Below are 15,061 nucleotides of genomic sequence, written 5' to 3'. Positions count from 1 at the left end.
CCAAGGTACAGTATAAAGTTACCCATGTGTCTTTGCTTTACTCCCAAGTCAGAATCAGGCAGTTAATTGATAACTGTTCCTCTAATTGAAAACGGCGTATAACTATAATGTCCACAAGCGAATCACACAGGATAAAATAACATTTTATTTACATTCTTATTTTGAGAGCTTAAAACCAATTACAATGAAAGTATAGCTGAGCCAGATTTTCATGTAAAACATGTAGACAATGGGGTAGATGTACAAAGCATCGTTACGGGGGAGAAGAGGTATCAGCACCATTATCTGCACTGACACCGCCTCTCCCCCATAAACTGGATGACGGAGGAGAAGATAGCACACCAACAGCTATCAATATCGGCAGCTGCACGTGTCATTGCTCATACACCGCCACAGGGAAAGCATTGTTCCTGGCAGCAGCATCTGACAGCCCTGCGCTGCACCTGAGATCTCGCACTGGCTGGAGGAAAGACACTAGGCTGATGCGCTGTGGGAGGTCTGGGAGCAATCGTCTGATGTGGGGGGGGGGGGGGGTAGGTGGTTATACCTCACTTCTGCATACAAGATGTTTTACGTATTGGTGCTGCAGTTTCCTGCATCACCTTTGTATCATGTGGGTATGATACAGTCCAATATGGGTAGGTAGAACTAAAAATAATACAGACCTGGGATGCTGGGGGAAAGGGTAGGGAGAGAGGGTACAAGGGGGAACAGAACTATAGGAAAAGAAAGGACAGTACCATACTGAGCATTGGGGCCATGGGTACAGGTGAAGGATTGTCTTCGAAAGGGAGCCAAGGCTGCTCACACCTGATTAAATATGTGGCCCCTGTCACAGGGAATATAATATTTTCTGTCTCCATTGTATCATAGTTGCCTACCCTCATGCATTCTGCAGGAGACTCCCTGAAATAGCAGCAATCTCCCTCTCTCCCTCATTAGTCGATCAATCTCCCTCATGTCACCTAGCCCACATTACACTGTTACATTTTTGGGGGATAAAAGGAATGTGAGACAGCAACATTTACATTGAGTCATCAGCACCATTTCCCAGCCCTTTACCAAGTATAGTAGCTCTTGCTAACTGCTTTGGGGCTCATCTACATTTGGATATAAGTAATTTTACAAGATTCCTCTCAGATGTAGCAGTACACACCCACGCTTCTAGGTGCCATGTTCACAATCTCTTTTCACAATCTCTCCATATATGGAACTAGACACGCCCTTTGGGTGGAGCATGACACGACCCCTCAATGGGGCGCTGTGCAAAATTCTACTACCAACTATAATCTCCCTGAAACTAGTTTTCAAATGTAGGGAAGTATGCATTGTATGCCAGATTTGTGATTTGAGGGGAGAGAGGGACAGTGGAATGGGATTTTTCCAGTTGTGATTTATTTGGTTTATAGCAGCAACTAGATTATGGGACTACAGTTAGCCTGAAAGTTTGTCAAAATCGGGAGAAGGGTAAATGAGAAGAATGATTCACAGTATCCTCTGTATCGAAGAGCCAGGTAGATCATTCAGGAGCATATGAACAGATATACAAAAATGTTTAAGGACAGGGCAGGTCCATAATCAGACATGACCTAGAAGCACGGGTGTCAAACACAAGGCCCGCGGGCCAAATCCGGCCCGCCAGACCTCGTCATGTGGCCTGCGCAGCCGCCGCCACCCACCCCCGCCTGGCGCCGATTACATTACTGCGGGAAGCCATCACAGTGTGAGTGTCACATCACATTTAGTGACACTCACATGACGACTCGAGACTGAGAGACATACCTAACAACGTGAGGAAGCCGGGTGACACAGTCACTCCGCCGCGGCGCTCGCTGGGAGGAGGAGGGAGGCAGGACAGTGGACACAGACTTGTTAGTGTCACTGTGTGATGTGCCCGACTCCTCCCCGGCTCCTCCTGCGGGCAGCGGCTACGGCGCTGCCATGTGTGACACACGCCCGCCTGACAGCAGTGCCAGTGCCACCGTGACGTGCATGCTGCTGCGGCTGCCTGTCGGACTTGGACGCCGGCCCGGCGGTGAGCTGCCTCCTGCCTGTGGTGCCGCGCTGCGCAGCAGTGGCATCAGTTGGTTCAGTATATTTACTGTAAGTTCGGCAGTGGGGTGGGCACAGTTGTGTTGTCTCTTGTTGTCCAGTCCAGAGTCCGTGGCCGGGCAGGCAGAGAGCCAGGCCAGCAGCACACAGCCACAGCCTGAGCCCACAAATCTGCAGTGCGGCTGCCTGTGTCCAGGGTCATCATCATTATCTGTCCCACTGTCACCACCAGTCCAGAACTCTAGCGAGAGTCCTGCGAACCCAGAGGCCCAGATCACCTGCTGGGCGATCTGACGTCACGTCACTGTGCCCTGTCCCAGGCCCCCAGCCAATCTCCCTGCTAGTTATTACTTACATTATTACAAAAAACAGTAATAATTGAATGCAGTGACAATAATTTATGATAATAAAGAGTGGACACCTAGTCCTACAGATACAACCGGCCCTTTGAGGGTGACCAAACTGCTGATGCGGCCCCCGATAAATTTGAGTTTGACACCCCTGACCTAGAGTATCTGGGAGGCGGTAGTTTCTCCAGCAGAGGGGAACATATGGGAGAGTTGCAGTGGGGTATAATACCAGCAGTAATATAGTTTATATGAGGTTTCCTTTTTTTAAAAATTTCACCAGTCTCATGGTGTCCAATGATCCTCGTCGTCAAGTGGGCAGCTGAGATCTGTTTCCCAGGAAGATGATGGTTGGTTGTGAACAGGGTGAGCAGGTTAAATGAGGAAGCCATACATTTGAGAATTCATACCTTTGGACATGGGCCAGTATTTACAAAGGGGTTTACAAAGGAAGAGTCTATGGTAGAGAGCTTAAAAAATGACGTATCGGAAAGAAGTTTAAAGGAATTGGGCAGGTGATCTAAGGGATGTAGCCACCCAAGGTTTCAAGTGTGTAGTTCGTATGTAGTCCTGGTGGGAAATCTGGGTTATTTCATATGGAAGTAATTTGGGAGATAGGAGAGAGAATGAAAAACTGAAGTATATAGTCCAATAATTAATATACAAATCCAACACAGTGGTGGTGTTCTGAAACATTTGTGTTCCTCATTTAGGAGGATGATCCATGAAAGACGTTATCGTTCTAACCGCTGCTGGATCTACATATCCCCTAAGGAGTTCTCCTCCCAAATAATAATTCTCGCTCCTCTGCCAAATGACTCTATCATTTTTATAATGGACAATACTTTGTTTTCTTTATTCTTTCATTTATTCTATCATTAATCAAACTGTAAATGGGTGGGAAAATTATAATCATTGTTGGATTGAGAACTCCAAGTCAGGTTTTTTTTCTAATGTGCAGCAATATACTCATAAAAGGAATCTTGTCCATAGAGAACATGACCTCCAGCACACAAGACAAGAGCAGCACTCTGCGGTTACCTGTGCACAAGAATGGAAACTGATGGAGAGAGTCGCATCCAGTACACAAGGGACATTATTTTGGTCTACATGCAACCCTGCGAAATTTGCAGCGATGCGTGTGGATGTAACGCCACCCGCATGCCCGCCCGGCCACCCCCTCGCTCGCAGAGTTCTCCGCAGGGCTGTGAATGGATGTTTAGCATAAACATCCATTCGCAGCCTTGGGTACCGGGGGCAAAATCATTCGATGGTCGCCAACATCTAATGATTTCTCCAGAGCTCGCAGATGTGAGACCCCTCTCTGGTGTCTTACATTCACAAGTGCCTGTACAGGAAGCGGGCAGGCAGCTGTCATTCGCTGACGTCAGCTGCCCACCCCCTGCATCACAGGTAAATTACCATGGGAACATCCAGCGTTTTCATGGGAACTCCCATGAAACACTGGGTATTCCCATGGGCGTGACCCCTCACCACCGCAAAGCACAAGTCCATATCTAGACCACTAGCTGGCGGCCACCCGGTGACTCCACAAGATCGGACTCTGCAACTATGTAACATCTGTACATGTGTCTCCAGCCGCCACATTCCTCTCTTACTACATGGACAGTACACTACAGGACGTGGGCTGGTATACTAGAAAATATGTGTAGGGGGGAAGATGGTGAGTTTATGACAGACATTATTTACAATGGACCTGCTCTCTCCTGGTCACACACTTTCCTGTGTACACCAGATTAGGGTCCGATTCAGACCTGTTCACAGAGGTCCGAATTTGTCCCTTCTTCCAATGGTGGTGGTCTGTGCATGCACATAGGGCCTTATTCTGGTTTTTGCGGTCCGTTCCGTCTTCTTTCGGAAATGACCGAACTCCTACCACTGTTCGTGCACTCCCACGTGTACTCCCAGATTTACGCCCAGTTTTGCCCACTTTGAAACCGTGCCCTTGTGTACTCCCACATGATGCCCATATTTCCCGAGCCACTTCGGTGCACATTTATAGACGGTATTGGCGAGAACGAGTGCGGAAACACTACGTTGCACATGCGCATTGCGTTGCCTACGCATGCGCAGAAGGCTAAAAAAACGCGCTCCGAAAGAATTCATAACGGACCGCACCAAGCAGAATAAGGCCCATAGTATCTAATGTACATGTGCAGGCCCTGGCTACGAGCGCCTTCTGCTAAATTTTCCTTTGCTAAGGTGCTCACAGCCTAACTGACAGGCAGGGCGTGCCCACAAAAACGGTGGGACCCTGCGAATGCAGGCGTTCGCCTGACTGCTCAGGGCGGGTGCATGATGTAGGCGCCTGCCCTGATTTCACTCCACTACAAGCAACTGCTGAGTGACTCCTGGGTAATGCGTCGGCTGCAAGAGTATTATGGATGTGTGGGTGAAGATGTGATAATACAGCCTGTAATCTGTGATCATGGGCTGATCCTACCTGTCTAAACTTTATAGCCCCCCGCACCCAGGGCAGCCATCAGGGGGGGGGGGGGGGGGGGGGGGTCTGCGGGGACTCAAGTCTCGTACCCAGACTATCAAGTATAATTTGTCATAAGCAAAGTTCACATTTCCCATGAAACAATATAGAGTAGTGTGGCCAGTGCTACAGACACCGGAGGTCTCACCAGTCATACCAGGGATTCAAGAAGGGGAAAGGTGGCCCTGCTTATTTTGTCAGTTCCGGGCCCCACAATTTCTGATGGCAGTCCTGCCCCCATCCACTACGCAGACATATCTGAAGCTACAAATCTCTTCAGATTTCCCTTGAACTCTCACAGGAATCTGATCTGACCTGGGGCAAAATTTTCACTCTATTCACAGGCGAAATCTGATGGATGGATGGGGCCTTATCACTCCCACAGGCTTAATCAGTCTGCCCCTTAAAGAATAATACAGAATATACAGTAGGACTGTTTCCAGATCTTGTGGTATACATTGCCGATGCAGGACAGAGGAGAACGGGCCTGATTTTGGTCCGTTTGCTCCCCCGCGCATTTGCACGTGGGAGTTATGTTTTGCTAATGTGCATACAATGGGTGCGAGCGGGCAAGGCGAACTGCTAGTTTGCACCCACCAGTGCGGGTGGGGCAAAGGTGAGGGGACACGCCCATGGGAATGCCCAGCATTTCATGGGTGTTCCCATGTAAATTAGGCAGTGACGCGGCTGCAGGGGGCAGGCAGCTGACATCACCAGATGTCAGCCGCCCTCCCTCTTCCCATACAGGGAACACCAGAGAGTGTCTTAGTTTTGAGAGTACATTCCAAAACATTCGATGGTTGGTGACCATCCGAAGATTTGTCCCCTGCACCCAAGGCTACAAATGGATGTTTATGCAAAACATCCATTTGCAGCCTTACGGGGAACGCAGCGAGCGAGGGGGGACAGGCGGGCGGCTGTGTGAGCGAGGGGGGACGGGTGGGCGGCTGTGTGAGCGAGGGGGGACGGGTGGGCGGCTGTGTGAGCGAGGGGGGACGGGTGGGCGGCTGTGCGAGCGAGGGGGGACGGGTGGGCGGCTGTGTGAGCATCGGGCAGCGTTCAATCCACACGCAACGCTGCAAAATTTGCCGAATTGCGTGTGGACCAGAATAAGGGCCTATATCCACAGGTGCACAGAGAGAAGGGTGTGTAAGCAGGAAGATGTAGTCGCACAGTCACCAGCAGCTCATGTCTCTGTAATCACATGGACAGCGGCCAGTAGCTGTGCCTGGCACATCAGAAGGCTGCAATGTACAGTTTGTCTGCTGATGACATTAATAAAGGTCACACTGGCGCTCTGTTCCAACCTTTTATCTTTTAACCCCTTCCCTAATGGAGTCACCAGCTTTTCATGGTGCTTTCTCTCACTTTATATAGTAGTCGCTGACAGGCAGTTATTTTGAGAACTTGAGGAACAAAGCCAAATGGTGTCAGGTTACAGGCTGCTATTGGCTAGTGTATGGCTACTAGCCCTGAACACCGCTTACTCACACTTGTTATTTATGTTCAGCAAGTGTCCTATGACTGATGTGTATGTGCAACCAACCATGATATAAGTTCTTGTCCATCATATAATAGGCAGTATGTGTAGCTTGTGGTATGTATACATCATTAATTATGCTATGATGCGTATGTTTTCACTATTTAACAGTGCATTTTTCTGCAAGCATATCTTATATAATAAAAGTCTAATGCTGCTCCTCAACTCTATGGGGGATATTAAAGAGTTGTGTGCGCTGATAGCCAATAGATGGTGCTCAACGGAGCAATTCAAGAGTAGCTCTATTCAGGCGCACACAACCACCGATTGTAAAGTGGGATTGTCAAGAGCGTGACTACCATAGGTGCAGGGGGTGCAGCTGCGACGGGGCCCAGAGCTGAGAGGGGCCCACTTTGCCTGTCAAAGTATCATGTGCTATATACATTTTTCAGCATAAGTTGGTCAATAGGGGCTCTTACAAAATTTTGCTATGGGGCCCACATGTACATAGTTATGCTACTGGGGATTGTACAGGGATATTGCTATTGCAGTAAATAACATGCAGAGAAAAGCTGTTTTGCTCCATTAGATAATTAGCATATATGCCATAAAATGTACAGGGCAGTTGAGAGGTATGCCGGGCCCCGTTAAAATTTTGGGGGTGTCGCCTAATCACGGGAGGCATGACCACTTCCCGCGGTTATGCCACACCCCCCCCCCCCAAAGCATTTAGGGGTGTGAAAAAAAAACACTTTAAAAGTAGAGGGGGGAGTGTTATTGTCGCCTCTCCTCAGCAGCAGCACACACCTACAGCATGTGCTGTGCTGACAGCAGGATCAGGCATGAGTTCTCACGCTGTCAGTGAGATGCTCATGCTGAGCCTGCTGTCATACCCGTTTTTTTGCGACTTTCCCGCGTCCCTCCCGCAGCCGGCAGTGTCCCGCAGTGGACACAGCGTCTATTCTTGCAGGCAGAGGGGCTGGGGGCATAGCCAGCAGCTCACGGAGCTACTCGGCATGCCCCCACAGTGACAAAAATGGGAGAGTGGCCTTGCGGGGGAGACGGGAGTATAGGCCACACCTCTGAAATTTTAGGTGCGCTTCTGAGTGTCCCTCCACGGCCGGTTTAGAAGTTGGGAGGTATGCGCACAACACCTGCTGTAGGTGTGTGCTGCCTGGGAGGGAAGGGTGTGTGTGTGTGTGTGTGTGGGGGGGGGGGGGGGTCGGACCAGGGCCCCCGCCTGGTCCCTCCAGCAAGTCTGGGCATGGGTAATTAGTACCCGCTCCCCCGCCTCTCGGCGGCCCTGGCTGTGTAGCCGCAGCTAGTCTGTCCTGGACCCACACACTGCTACTGGTTTATGACTCGCCTTAGTGCATGGGTATGCTCCTCCAGTATGGACAATATAGCAGATGAACCGCTGTTGATAAACACTTCATAACAGATGGAGCAGCTCCCATGCTCGTCCCTCTTCCTGACCCAATGCACATTCCATCACTCTATCTGTTTAGCTTTAGTAGTGAAGGATTAATCCCGTTACTGTAAGGAACTGGCTGCTGGAGCAAAATAGCTGATATTGGAACTAGTTCATCTATTAATCCCCAGCACATATACAGATGACAGACTGTTTACTGCCTCTGGGTCCTGATTTATCCAAGTGCTCAGTTCTACAATATGTTGCACAACTACATTCTCTATGGGTGTGGGTAATAGCCAGATCCTGGCGGATCTATAGAAAGGGTATTGGAAAAGCTGGACCCACACTGAGTGCACACACTGCCATACATCAGAAAAGAAGTTGTAGATTCAGGTTGGTTGGTAATTGTGAACGCATAGAAGATTCCAAAATAACTCTCTGCTACCACTGGACATCCATGTGAATGTATTCTACACTCTGCTGCAGAATTCCCTGGCCAATCACCACACTGGGATATAGCCACAGCTTTCACCTATAAGACCTGTTTGGCTGTATCATATAAATAGACACAATGAGATTTATTTACTAAGATGGGAGTTTTATTGAAGTTGGGGTGTTGCTATGGGTAACCAATTAAATTATATCTACTATTACAGGCATGGCCAAACTGTGTCCCCCAGCTGTTGTGAAACTACGTATCCCAGCATGCCTTGCCATAGGTTTAGCATTCCCTAATAGCAAAACTTTGGCAAGGCATGATGGGACTTGTAGTTTTACAACAGCTGGAGGGCCATAGTTTGGCCATGCCTGGTCTATTATCTTCTAGAAGGAGCTAAACAATAAAAAGCAGATTCTGATTGGTTACTATGGGCAACATCCCATCGTCAGTAGAACTCCCATCTTCGTAAATAAACCCCAATGACTGCTAAAATTGGGTCATAGCCAAAAATGCCGGCTAACAATGCTATAAGCCTGTGCCAAGTGATCTGCGCTCAGCAGCTGGGGCTCAAGCAGCCTAAGGCTAATTGTTTCCAGTTTTAAAGTGGACATGTGATATAATGCATCCAGGTAACCTGTAACATGAACATCCTCCCTCAGGTGGCCATGTGCTGGTGTATAATCGGTTCTAGGCCCTGCACCAATATCGGTTTGGCAGACTGGAATAGCTTCTCGCCATCTCTGATTTCCCTCTACTTCAATTATCTTGCAGGTCCACGCCACTACACCACGGGCACAATGTCCGAGCGCTTTGACTGCCATTACTGCAGAGCCCCACTCCAAGGCAAGAAGTACGTGGAGAAGGACGGACACAACTGCTGTGTAAAATGCTTTGAGAAAATCTGTGCCAACACCTGTGCCGAGTGCAGGAAACCCATCGGGGTGGACTCCAAGGTGAGCGGGGGAGGCTGGCATCGGTGCTTACAGAGGATGTGGGTAGCGATCTGCGATCATTGCCCAATTCATTGGCTGGTGTACAGGGCGGATTTTCTTCTTGTCTGGACACCGGCGATCTACTCGCAGTCATCTAACTTTGCAGATCAGCGATCAGGTCTGAATTAGACCCTACAAGCTGAGATGGCCCATGTTGGGGATGGCCATCGATGGCTGATCACTTTATTAATTGATAGGGGTGAACCAGATGGTTTCTTACCATTGATGGTAGGCAAGGGCTGCTGTCAGCCAGCAGCCCTGCACTGCCCCCAGCTCTTATAAACAGTGTTTGCTGTGCATGCATAAAAACACAGGTGGTAAGACCATCAATGGAACAGAATAGTTATCGGTCATCAATGGTTTATGCCACCATCACTGGCCATCCCTAGCCTGTGTGCAGGATCTGATTGGGCCCCCTCTACTATGGCAGCAAAGGAGAAGCCAGAGTCTAGTATACCGGAGCTGGTCTCGTGCCTTGTTCACAGGGACATCTCTGCTGTGCAGATTATCGGTAAAATCCCACCGTGCCATTTTCCCAGCGATGTTTGTAGGAATATTTATATGGGTGCAGGGCAGTGTCCTTTTCTACACACACACACTTTCTATTTTATTTCTGTTTAAATCAACCTGTTAAAATTATCTTTCAAGACAAGAAACTTCACCAGTTGACCATATCTGTTAAGCCCCCATACATTATGCGACTTCTCCTATTTGATAAGTCTCATCCAATTCTCCTTGAGCTGCCCGGACATTAAGGTCGCATGTGGCCCTTTTGCATGCTTCTTGCTGCCGGGAGGGGGTTCAACACGGAGATCATACTTGAAGTATGATCTCCGGGTCCAATCTGAAGCGTATCGGATTGTATCGGACGTCAGACAAATCCGATTTGGGACATTTCCACTGGATTTCTTAGCCCGATCAACTTAATCGGGTGAAATTGGGCCCAAATAGCATAGTGTGTAGGGGCCTTTACATACGTCCCCATGCTGCACAAAAAGCAAGATCAGCCCAGGGAGCAGCAAGCAGGAGCTGGAATTCTACTATGTATAAATGTATTTGGCAAGGTGATGAGCAACTACTGCCACCCAGTGGTAGCATCTTAAAGACTCACTGAATGCAAATCTTTTATTCTCTGAACACTTTCCTATACAGTACATGGCTTTACAGTGATTATATAATAATTCTATCAGACCAAACCAAATTATTACTATTATCTGAAGCATTGTTTGCATGACAAAAGAAACAATGGCCAAGGCTGCTTTTCTTGTAGGATTTAGAATAATCCTTTTTGCTGAAACAGTGAAATATTAGTATGTAATATAGTAATTAGTTCCGTAACCTTGTCCTGCATTTCTGTGGACTGTGTTAATGTAATGCCACTGCTTGTGTACTGCGCCCTTTGTTTCCACATCAGTGACTTCTGTTAATGTTTAGGAACTGCATTATAAGAACCGTTACTGGCACGATACCTGCTTTCGCTGTGCTAAATGTTATCATCCTCTGGCCAATGAACAATTTGTCGCCAAGGACAATAAAATCCTGTGCTCCAGGTGTACAACCAGAGAGGATTCCCTGCGTTGCAATGGATGCCACAAGCTGATCCAGCCAGGTAAAATAATATATCGCTTCCCACCAGGGATAAGGGATCTTTGGGCTGACCCCTCCAGGTCAATGCCCTGCTCAACAATGGCCGCCCTAATTACTGGTATTACCATTAGTAGTAGCCATTCAAGACATTAGCGCTCTTCTAACATAGACACAGGACCTCACCATAGGTGGGGAGCCAATCCCGTCATGACTGTATTTGAGATATGCGAATACCGCAGCCAGTGTCACTTGTACAGACGCCTGAATGCATTAGTGCACTTACCCTATTACAATGAGGCTGTAGCTGCAGCTTTCTTGGTTTCTTTCTAAAACAAGGCCAAGATCAGAATGCAAACAAGTGGATGTGCCAGCGCTAGCTGTTTCCAATAATGTGACAAGACTGTTCCTACTCTGAACTGGACATTGCAAAATTCTGGGTTATCTGCATTTTCCCTAATGTCCAGTTCAGAGTAGGAGTCTTACGTCGATGGGAGAAGGACAGGTCACAAACATGATGGAGAACCCAGGTGTTGGATAAGCTCAACGCGTTTCCCTGGGTGTTTGCGTCCGGCTTCTTCAGGAGCAAGTGTGAGCCCTTGCAATTATAGGGCAACCTAGGACACTTGTCGTCACCCCACTGGACATTATCCAGACGAACCTTAAGGATGGTAACTCACGTCAATTATTCCCATCATTTATAACACTCCTAAAATTGGAGCTCTCTTCACATTATAGCAACCTATTGCTCATTTTTATATGTATATTTTATGATTATTTTTGTATTGTGATAGATGTACATCACCTTTGTTATTAATTAAATAATAATTTCTAAAGAACCATCTTGTCACATTATTGGAAACAGCTAGCGCTGGCACATCCACTTGTTTTTATTCTATATACATTTTGGGCTTGACCACCCAGTGCCAGCGGCTATTGATAGCGCACCACTCCATCCATTCCCACTGTTTTTCTCAAGATCAGAATGCAACTCCTTGGTTGATGATGGAACGGGGAGAAACTGTAGGTGTGAGCTCCTTTACTGTTACTGTAACTGGCCCTGTCTCTGCCTAATGAGGAGGGAGGGGGAGTTAGGAGACAGAGGGAAATAAGTTCCACCACCTCTCCAGAACCACTGTAAGCCCTACCGTGCACATAAACATGCCGGTCAGGTGCACTTGTCCTTTATGTGACACAACCAATATGTCTCACAATGGGCCCAATTCAGACCCCCCCCCCCCCCGGTGTGAGCTGCAAATTTGCAGCCCAAACAGTTATCTAACAACCGCGCATGTGCACAGTAAGCAGTGTGCAAGCCATCCAACTTCTCTTGCTGCTCACAGGGTGATTGACACCCTGCGGACATTTGGGGGCGTACCGCTGGTGTTTTCTGGGACAAACGAAGGTGTTCGTGGGCTGTTAGGATTGCTGCAGATGCCATCAACAGCCTCCTCCCCCCTGGCCTACGCAGCTCCCGGGGAATCCTGACTCACTCAGTGCTGCTAGAAAGGGAAAAATGATTAAATGGTGAATGACTTTCCCCATGTGTGCATGGCTGCGTACTCGTTCACAGCTGTGCACAGGGGCATGCGTACGGTGGGTCAGAATTAACTTGCTCGCTGGGTTCCAAACACTCTGAAGGCAGGTCTGAATCAGGCCTGATGTAATAATGACATTGTGGCTGGTTATATATAGGCTATCTCTTGCTGTGTCATGCTTTGGAATATACTTTGCATTCCCAATGTCGATGAGGGTTGACCTTGCTACATCTGTAGATAATCATCTGCAAGCAAACAATTATTGCCGACCATAAGGGCATTGGCTATAGCTGTGCATGGTCCAACATCCCTTTGTTCCAGACAAGCAGATTACTGGACACATCTGTAAATGCTGGCGAATAATGTCCCAAGCCTTTGTGTATGCCATAATCTTCAGACCATACATTGACCGGGGCCACCATAAATGATTAGGCTGCTGGGGCCAAATTCGTCTATTTAGTCCAGTTTGGTCATTTTAAATTCTGACTCTTGTTCCTTTGTTGCAGGTGGGCAGAATGTTGAATATAAGGGCAGCGCCTGGCACGAGGAATGCTTTATATGCAGCAACTGCAAGCAGTCCATAGGGGCGGGCAGTTTCTTTCCCAAAGGAACGGATGTCTTTTGTGTCAACTGCCATGAGCAGAAATTTGCAAAGCACTGTGTAAAATGCAAGAATGTAAGTATTTTATTTAGTCACCGAACATTCTCCATGGCCTTTATTTTGTTAATTTTTGAGGTCCATGTCCCAACCGGGGAGAACAGGAAAACACAATTTGCAGAGAAAAGAGCTCACCCTAAATTGATACCAAACAAATATAAAAATATGAGTGCTTACAACCAGATCCCCGTGGACAGCTTGACCTTTCCAAGCAGTCTTCTCTCCCATCTTCTGTCCTAGCCGGCTTTGTCTCTCTTCACTGATGCACCACTTGGAGAAGTCATCCCTGTGGTTCCAACAATGTCCAAAGTAGGCTCAGCATGACCATGCTAGGACAGAAGATGGGACAACACCCTGCAGGAGCAGACTGTCCGGGAAGGTGAAGCCACCCACAGGGATCTGTATGTAAGGGGAGAAAGACAGCACCACATAGGGTGAGGCTAGCAGCACTGCCGGGAGTCGGGGCTGTCATGCTGAGCAGAAGTGTGTGCGCATTGCTGGGCTCATCTGCGGCACCACAGAGGTGAGGAGCAGTGTTGGAATTTTATTATATAGGGGATATATATAGTCTAACTGATCAGAACATCAGGCTAATCTATTTTAAATAAAAGCTAGGACATATGTCTGAGTTGAACAGGGGCACCTATCAAAGGTGGGATATTCATTGTGGATTGATTGGCCCTCCTGCTTTTTGCTCCAGGCTGTGAGAGGTTTGGAGTAGCCCCAGGGATCTAGCTAAGGGGAGGAGTAAGTTGGGGAGTTATTTTTCAGCGAGTGTTCCAGCTTGGTCCTGTTGTAGTAATTGTTTTGTAGGGTAAAATAGTGTCCGACATTATTGGTCTTCACAATGATGACAGGAGCTCCCTAGCAGTTTCACAAGACATTTCCTTCAGCATGTTAACAATATGCTTGTTTTATAGCCCATAACTACTGGAGGGATTACCTACCAAGATCAGCCCTGGCACGGGGACTGCTTTGTGTGTGAAACTTGCAGCAAGAAGCTGTCTGGCCAGCGCTTCACCGCTGTTGAGGATCATTATTACTGCGTGGATTGCTACAAAACTTTTGTAGCTAAGAAATGTGCTGGCTGTAACAACCCCATAACAGGTACTCCTTATTTAGTGTGGTGTCTGTGACATACAGGTCTAAAGGACTAATGTAGGAGGTGGGAGTAGTGAGTATGTGGTCAGTGGATAGACCATGTCTAGGTCAGCCACTAATGATCGACACCTTGAATTCATCCACATAGCCAAGGTCAACAATAACAAAAGTTCAAGACAAGTTTATGGTCAACATGAGTTTTACATTGAATCTTCCCCTAAAGTGAGAAAAACTTTCCGTACGACCAAATCATTCTGTGAAGACAGCGGCTGGTGATGTGATAAAATGTACAGTAGGCGATAACACACTACTAATCCATTCCTAAAGGCCTCCATACACTGAGCCAATTTCAACAAATCTGGCTGTCAAATCGGGAGAGTTTGATGTCCCCTCAGGTCCGATGCGTGGTCCTGTGCGCATCGGACCAGAGTCGCTGTTTGGACCTGCTGGCCACCCGACCTTAGACCTCCCTCTAGGCAGCGAGCCGGGCAGGGATGCATGCGATCCATCACAACAAATTGTCCCTTCCGCCCGGGAAGGTCCCAGGCAGCAAGTGGGGTATCGGGTGGTCTTACATTGCTGCGAGACATCACAGTGTATGGCCACCTTAACTGTCCTTTTTCAAACCCAGCCTGTTACTTGTTAGGTCTATACCAACTAGGTCGACAAGCATTGGGTCGACACTACTAGGTCGACAGACAGCAAGGTTGACATGTGTCTAGGTCGACAGGACATTAGGTCGACATAAGCAATAGGTCAAGATGGACAAGGTCGACAGTCAAAAGGTCAACATGGGGTTTTTCACTGTTTTTTTTTTTACCCAAATGTCATAATAATCATTTATGAATAATCATTTCCGTGCACCGCATCCGCTCGCAATGCTTCGGGGACAGCCCACGATCGGCCTTACCAATCCACGCCCTAGTGAATAGTAGGGCATGAAATACCGCCGG

At 48.0% G+C, this 15,061-nt stretch overlaps 1 protein-coding gene across 5 annotated transcripts in view; it reads left to right on the top strand.

The window, feature by feature from the left end:
* FHL1 (four and a half LIM domains 1) overlaps positions 1-15,061 on the top strand; it is a 90,742-nt gene that overhangs the window by 71,896 nt on the left and 3,785 nt on the right. For all 5 annotated transcript variants that reach the window (XM_083159510.1, XM_083159509.1, XM_083159511.1 and 2 more), the window contains 4 exons: positions 9,007-9,188; positions 10,662-10,836; positions 12,856-13,025; positions 13,928-14,114. In XM_083159510.1, the coding sequence (XP_083015636.1) occupies positions 9,033-9,188; positions 10,662-10,836; positions 12,856-13,025; positions 13,928-14,114 (688 nt within the window). In that variant the 5' untranslated portion in view covers positions 9,007-9,032. The remainder of the gene's footprint in view (positions 1-9,006; positions 9,189-10,661; positions 10,837-12,855; positions 13,026-13,927; positions 14,115-15,061) is intronic.

Source organism: Crinia signifera, chromosome 9 (assembly GCF_055691185.1).
Source record: "Crinia signifera chromosome 9, ASM5569118v1, whole genome shotgun sequence".
NCBI classification, from domain to species: Eukaryota; Metazoa; Chordata; class Amphibia; order Anura; family Myobatrachidae; genus Crinia; species Crinia signifera.
The sequence above is the reverse complement of the archived record's forward strand: the minus strand, read 5'-3'. Positions and strand labels throughout refer to the sequence as shown.